This window comes from Penaeus vannamei, chromosome 13 (genome assembly GCF_042767895.1).
Source record: "Penaeus vannamei isolate JL-2024 chromosome 13, ASM4276789v1, whole genome shotgun sequence".
Lineage (NCBI taxonomy): Eukaryota > Metazoa > Arthropoda > Malacostraca > Decapoda > Penaeidae > Penaeus > Penaeus vannamei.
In genome coordinates this window covers 32,619,429-32,627,031 of record NC_091561.1, presented here as the reverse complement: position 1 = coordinate 32,627,031, position 7,603 = coordinate 32,619,429, and the positions used below count along the sequence as shown (strand labels likewise).

General features: G+C 40.8%; 1 protein-coding gene across 1 annotated transcript; it reads right to left on the bottom strand.

Moving 5' to 3' along the window:
- Positions 1 to 388: 388 nt before the first annotated feature.
- LOC138863814 (sialin-like) lies at positions 389 to 6,648 on the bottom strand. Its single transcript, XM_070129177.1, has 10 exons — positions 6,471 to 6,648; positions 5,703 to 5,840; positions 4,958 to 5,121; positions 4,375 to 4,614; positions 3,886 to 3,973; positions 3,522 to 3,748; positions 3,162 to 3,311; positions 2,631 to 2,763; positions 2,191 to 2,432; positions 389 to 1,978 (listed from the first exon to the last, which is right to left on the bottom strand). The coding sequence occupies exons 2-10, from the start codon at positions 5,785 to 5,787 to the stop codon at positions 1,433 to 1,435; spliced, it is 1,875 nt and encodes a 624-aa protein (XP_069985278.1). The 5' UTR covers positions 5,788 to 5,840; positions 6,471 to 6,648; the 3' UTR covers positions 389 to 1,432.
- Between the last annotated feature and the right edge of the window lie 955 nt (positions 6,649 to 7,603).

Genomic DNA, 7,603 nt, shown 5'->3' with positions numbered 1-7,603 from the left:
ACTGAAATGCCAAAGCTAGATTCTCTTTTACGCTCCACATAAATAAGCACTGCCACTATCATAACCATTCCTGTCATTATATCTGTATCGTTATCATCATTGTCATTTTTAAGATCGACATAACAATCAACATTAGCTTTATCGCTATTCATTTTTCAATATTATATTTTTATTATTATCATTTTATACACTATCATGATTATGAATGTAAGTTCATTTGTCAATATTTTCACAGATCTTTAATATTACCATTTCCATCACTATTTTAGTTGACATTACTATTATTATCATTATTTCTATTATTATTATCACAATCATTCTTATCATTATTTTTACCATCTTTATCAACATAACTGTTATCAATACTTCTACTGTTATCATTATTATCACAGTAGAAGTATTAGCAGTAGCAGAATTAATATCATAGTTATTGGTATTATCATTAGAATCACATTTATTTCTGATTATTTCCTTGTCAAGCTCAGCATCGTCATCTGTGACTGTAGTACCCATATTATATCTTTCTGTGAAAATTATTTATATCACTGATATCATAATCATCATTATAAGTCTGCTATTTTTATCACACCACATTTTTATCAATCAAAGTGCTATTCATTCAATATTTTCTCTAACATACGATAAAACAATGGGAATGATAATAACAAAATTCACTAAAAAAATCATGTAATATCAACAACATTAACAATGAAAAAGAAATATATGTATCGACAGAAGCAAGAAAATACCTACAAAACATCGAAATGCATATTTCATATTTTTCGAGTCAAATAGACGCATGTCCATCTTCTCACACATTCCTTTTTTTCTTTTTTTCCCCTCAAGCAAAAGACAAGAAAATGATCTCAATAAGCGACTTGGACTGAACTGACCGTAATATATCTGTACTCTCAATTCATAGTCGACATTTTGTAGAGCAATGTTGGTATGGTCCATTCTCGATTAATCCTTCTTGAGTTCACTGGGATGATTGGACACATATCAAAGGCCTTGGAGGTATTCTTGTCTTTCCTACACATTGACGAATGCGTATCACCATTAAGTAGGTATTGCCCCTGCCATTTTTATTTCATTGACTATTTATGCACATTATTGACTAGTTCATCTCACTAACTTTCATTTCTTTTCATTCTTCGCTGTGTATAGCGTATCCGGAATTTGTTTACACCTGTCAGGGGATTTTGATTGCTGTCAGCTGAATGGAAAACCCTTACAGGTTCCATAAACACCAACTTGACCTCTACGAAGCCTACACTTATAGAAGGCTCATGAGGTAGCAGAACTTCGGGACTTCATAATATCAGGATCTCTCACACGTTGGAACTTATGGAAGGCTTCTCCGGCAATAGCAGAATTTCATGGCATCCTCAGGATATCTTACACGTTAAAATCTTTCTTCGTTGAGTGTGCATCACCGTGGGACGTTCATCTGCGACATCGTTAGGACTTCATTGGACGTCTTTCTTCTTGCGAACACCGTGTATGGCCGCGAGAACGAAAGTGAAACTGACAGCGTGTATAGCAAAGCGATGGACAAGTTGGCTGCTATGGAAATGGCACAGAAAGAGAGAGAAATCGACATAGATAAGATGAGATAGATGGAGAAATTAAGGGAAACGGAGAGGGTGATTTGGCCATATGTAACGCAAATCGAAACTGAAATGGAAATAGATAGAAGAAGAGGGACAGGAAGAGGAAGGGGAAGAGAGAGAGAGGCGGGGGAAGGAGCAGAAGAAGGAGAGTTCAAGGGAATGAGAGAGACTGAAATAGACGTGCACACCGAGACAGAAAAAGTCACAAAATCCACTGCCTTTTCTTCCATCAAAGTCCCTCGTAGAAAGTGCGGGTAGTTCCAAGGCTGGACGTCGGCCGATATCAAGGCCAGATAGCAGATGCAGCTGATGAAGTACACGGCAGCGCTGATTATGAACACATCCCGCCATGCTGTCATGATATCCTGGAGAAAAATGAAAGTTTAGTCAACATTTTAAAATAATTACCTTTGTTATCACTATTGCTATCTTATGACTGTTAACATAATCATTATCGAAAGATTTTATATGTACAAAAATCGTTGTAATTATGCTTATTAACATACACACCGATTAGCATAAAAATACAGATGGAACATCACCCAAACACACATCAAACAAGCGGCCAAACACAAACCTCTCTGTGCAGAAGCAAACTGCTGATCGCGGGATTGATCACTCCTGCCACAGCGCCCACGGACTTGGTGATGCCCAGCAAAGTCCCCGCCAAGTTCGGTGCCAAGTCCTGGTGGGAGCACAGGAACCCGCTGTTCGCCGCGCCGGCCAAGATGGCGGAGCCCAGCAGCACTGCGATTGTCACAACAGCATCATACTGAACGAAGCACAAGGCTATGAGGCCGAACATGGGGCCCAATAATGCTGCAAGGAACAGAGAAATGAGGTTATCACACTGATCATTCAGAGACTGTAACTGCGACAATATCGAGAAGGTTAAAGTGAGAATTGCTCATCAATGTACGCTTTCAAAACAAACCCACCATTCTATAGGGAATACTGTAACTATCATCCTTCCAATGATTCAGGTATCCAACCACCATTACAAACGAAAGGACTCACCAGCGACCATGGACAGCCTCCTGACAGTGACGATGGAAGACTTCTCCGTGGCCGTGAGGGCGTCCACCAGCGCCGCCCACCCGAGGCTGGACGCCCACATCAGCAGGGAAGGCAAGGTGGAAACCACTCCGTTCTGCCAGAAGTAAATCCGACAATTAGTTCAACAAAATACCAACAGAATAATAATGGGAATGGTAATGATACTGATGATAATAACGATAAGTATAACAGCAATGAGTCAAAAATAATGGTAATGATAATAACAATAAATAGAATAATTATAAAAAAATAATAATAACAATAATAATAATGGTAATAATAACAATAATAATAACAATAACAATGATAGTGATGATAAACCAAGAAAATCGTACGCAAAACCAAAATACTTGAAACAACATTTTCTTGTAGTGGATATGCTACACCACTTTCTCATACGTCAACAATGTCGAGTAACCAGAATGTCATAAAAATAATAAACCAATCAGCAAAAATCATGAAAACCAAGCGCGTCAAGAACAATGGCCATACCTGTTCCAAGTTGAAGCCCAGGACGTCTCGCAGGTACGTGGGCAGCTGCATCAGCAAGGTGTAGAGGCCGAAGTCATTCCCTATGGTGGCTGCAGTCAGAGCCCAGAAAGGAAGGGACTTGGCGAGGGCCAGCCAAGGAATGTCTACTGTCTGGAACAAATGGAGAGATTGTGATTATAAGGAAGGTTTTAGCATCAGGTTGGCTGAACAAGAGAAAGTTTTGATAAACGATGAATGAATTGCCTAACAGAATGCAAAACACATATGCATATATACAGCAAGAATCGCACCTCTTTCGCCAGTACTCCGCATCAGCCCCGTGCCCTCCCATCGCCACCTCTCCTCCAGCAGTTGCTTTACCTCCGTTCCCTTGACACACTCCTGGTGGAGCTTCAACTTCTTCAGCTCAGCCTCCGACAGGCCTGCGTGGTCCTCCGGTCTTTCGGACACGAGGCACCACCACGCCAGCGCCCACACCAGCCCGGACGCCCCGAACACGTAGAAGACGAGGGGCCAGCCGCCCAACACGCTGGAGGAGCACAGCCACCCACTGGCTATCGTGCCCACGACAGTGCCCAGTTGCGAACCTGGAAGAAAACCGTTTCCAGTAAATGTCGCAGTCATCAAAGAGATATCTGAGAGCTATCACAAAATGTAAACAATCCTAAGAATGTTGGCAGACGATCATATAAATAGCAATCCAAACAAAAACCGTCACACACACCTGAGCTCACGATGGTGGTGAACTTGGCTCTCTCAGCGGGCAGGATCCAGGCGGCCATCATCACGTTAATGGCAGGGAAAGTCACGCCCTTGAATGACATTCAGTGGAGAGGAATTAGATATCGCCAAATTATGTACAAAAGTGTAACATGTTTAATACATGTCTGCTAAAATGATAATGATAGTATTAATCATAGTAAGTTTATGTTAATGATAATTCTAATGATGGCACTTTCAAATGTAATGACGATAATAACGAAAGCAAGAACATTAACATCAACAATCATAAAAATGATGTTATTGATTATAATGATGTAGACACTTTCAATGGTAATGACAATAATAAAGACAAAAATAATGATAATAATTGTAATGATGATAATAATAATAGTAATGATTGTAATAATAATCATGATCCACTTTGATTGTAAAAGTAGCAGATATAACGTTATCATTGTAGATACTATTAAACATAACACAGAATGCTCACCTGGGCAGCTCCTTGCAACATCCTGATGACGGCGAAGAGCTTGGCACTCGTCCTGGCGCAGGGGGGCGACACGAGGGCCAAGAGCGACGACACAACGATGCCCCACCCGAACAACCTCCCTCCCCCCAGGTGCTCCGACCCGCGACCCCCCGCCAGGCTGGAGGCCGCGTACCCCAAGAAGAAGCTGCCCAGCACCATGCCTTGGGTCGCCGCGTCCCACCCGCCTGGCTCTCCCCCCTCCTGCAAGCAACAAAGGCATCAGATTGGAGTCTGGGGATCGCTTTCCCATGCATAAGTGGGGAAGTGCTGCTCAAGACTTGGTGGAAATTGCGTCGAACTACTCTGAACAACGTTTGGAGTATTTAAATACCATTTTGTTGCATCGGATGCAATACTTTCTGCTATGTAGATGTATGTGGGCACCTTACGTATGCACCTCAAAGGCAGAATTGAGTAGTTATTCATTTAACATAAACAGTAAATGGAAGTTTAAAACATGCCAATATGATAACTGGAGAGAGAGAGAGAGAGAGAGAGAGAGAGAGAGAGAGAGAGAGATGACAATAACAAAACCGTAACTAACCTTGTAATAGGCAGAGGAAGGGTCTCGGAGAGCCTGACTCGTGTTGCCACTGGCTCTCGCCATGGCGACGATGGCGACGGAGAGGCTCACCCGCTGGCAATACTCCACCACAGTCCCGAGGCAACCAAGCACAACCATCGTGTATATGGGCTTCCTTTCCCATCCTTCAGGTCAGAGGAGAGATGGTCGATGATCCACTTCGGTTATTTCACACACACACACGCACATACACACACACGCAAACACACACACACACACACACACACACACACACACACACACACACACACACACACACACGCGCGCGCGCGCGCACACGCGCACGCACGCACACGCTCATAGACTGTGAACATTGTGCACTCCGTCTTTTGCCTGAGTGTCGATTCATACATACGTACACAAGCACACAAACGTAATCACGATTATTAGCATATTCATAGTTTTTTTTTATATCCTCTTTGATTATCAGAAGTTCATCAACATTCATGATTGAAAATAACATTAATTTCGCAGCGATATATATTAGCATTTGGATGAGAACATGCAATTATCAAAAAATATGAAGAAGTATATCAAACCATCAAAGTAAAACAAGAAGTATAACGCGTCATGAATGAGTAAGCAAAAACTTTATGAAGTATATCAAATAAATAACATTTTAATGGAGAATGCAACTATCGAACACAGCTAGCATACAATGGGACGAGAAAGCGATGCTATGCCAAAAGACTTGACCTCAACTCACCTGCTTTCGCCGGGCGTCCGAGCAAGGGTGTGCTCTCGGATTCCACATCATACCCAGAGCGAGGAGCCATTTTTAAATAGGTCATAAGTTCCTCCTTTTGCTGATGCAGCTTCTCTTCGCCGAGAGGGAGTCTGAGGTCTGTGGAAAATTATTGAATTTATTCTATTGTTACAGTTTGGGGTCACTGGTAGTACCTGTGGACGCTCATATTGTAGCTATCACAATAATCATTACAGAAATTTAGATGCATAAACCATAAACGCCAACATTATTTCTTAAATATTAAACTAATAAGACATAATCAGTGTTCAAGTTAAAATTTTCGTTGAGTGACTTTATAGCACTATGACGGAAATGTAACATTTAAATAATGTAACTTTGTTCAGCAAGCCCTCTGTCTGTCTCTTTTATCACTCTTCCACAATTTCAGATCAATTAAATTACTTAAAAGTACGTTAATCAAGTCCAATAATTGAAGACATTATTTGATAACGATAATTCTTCTCGTCAACCGCCTCTGAATCGGTTATCCGATTAAAGGAAGATAACAATGGCAATAAATTACTGTCAAATCCACTGAACTCCCAGTACATATATGCACAACAAAACATTGTCCAATAACAATGGCTACAGTTTACTACCAAATCCACTGACCTCCCAGTAGATGAATGGACTTCAAAATCTGTCTAGCTTTGCCTACAACATAACCTCAGCCAAGAACATTTTCCAAGAATTTTCCCAACAAAACGTAAAATTCGCAAGACTTACCTTCCGTCTGTCAGAGATTCTTCATCCTACAACAGACGCACACAATCCCATGAAAAGACGATGTGTTCTCTCATGGGCGGAGAGAGGGGGAGTAAAGGCTCAGTATCTGAGGTGGAAGAAGTAGTGCAGAGAAGGACTGTGGTAGAGGGTTTGGGAAAGGTGCCTGGAACCAGTGTAAACCGGTTAGACACCCACACTACGAGATTCTTCATCATGCACTGAATTTCCTTATGCACAGACATAGGAAAATGTGTTTAATGTTTACAAAGATGTGTCAGGTATTATTAGAAATACATTGTAAACATGAATATAGAATAATGTGACAGCCTAGACTTTTGCACTTCATTAGATAATATAAATAAATATGCAGTAACATTAAAATGAAGAGACGAAATGTTTCCATCCCTTGTCAACTGAAACATATCTTATTCATCTCTCGGCTATACATTTACTATGTGTATTTGGCATGTGAAAACTTAAAATAGATTTAACATATACGCTGTGGATGAGCGACCAAAAATCAAACCTCCCCCCCCCTCTCTCTCTCTCTCTCTCTCTCTCTCTCTCTCTCTCTCTCTCTCTCTCTCTCTCTCTCTCTCTCTCTCTCTCTCTCTTTCTCTCTCTCATTCTGTGTTCCGTCTCTTGCTCCTACCCCTCATATTTTCTATCGTCTATTGATAATTTTTGATGTAATATATGAATATAGTTTTATAAACCTTAAATAATATGATTTGGCGTTACGGACGTTAGTCTTTTATTTTAGATTCCTTGGAGGTTAACATTCAAATCAATAATTGTTCATTAACATTTTTTAAAACTCGATAGACCGAATGAAAACGTTAGATCCCCGTAACTGAGGCTGAATTGACAAAGCAACACAACAGTAATATATACAAGCTGTTTGGCTCTTGAGAGTTGCTTCGCCTTCGTTCATTGCGACTTCTACATCCCCTGGCGAGAAACGCTTGGGATACGCCGAACTGGGTAGAGACTCTGCGTGTCTAAAATAGTCCGGATATGAATGCACGAAATATTTTTTCTCCATTTCTTTCATCTATCAATATTACGGTAACAATACTTTTAAGACAAAGAACTAAAACGGAAGACTGATTAGCAATAAAGTATTGCCGGGA

Coding starts and splice junctions, on each gene's coding strand:
- LOC138863814 (XM_070129177.1), bottom strand. CDS start 5,787: ATGACCTATTTAAAAATGGCTCCTCGCTCTGGGTATGATGTGGAATCC. Junction 3,974..4,374: donor TGTTGCAAGGAGCTGCCCAG/GTGAGCATTCTG, acceptor ATGTCATTCAAG/GGCGTGACTTTCCCTGCCAT. Junction 2,764..3,161: donor TGGGCTTCAACTTGGAACAG/GTATGGCCATTG, acceptor TACTTCTGGCAG/AACGGAGTGGTTTCCACCTT.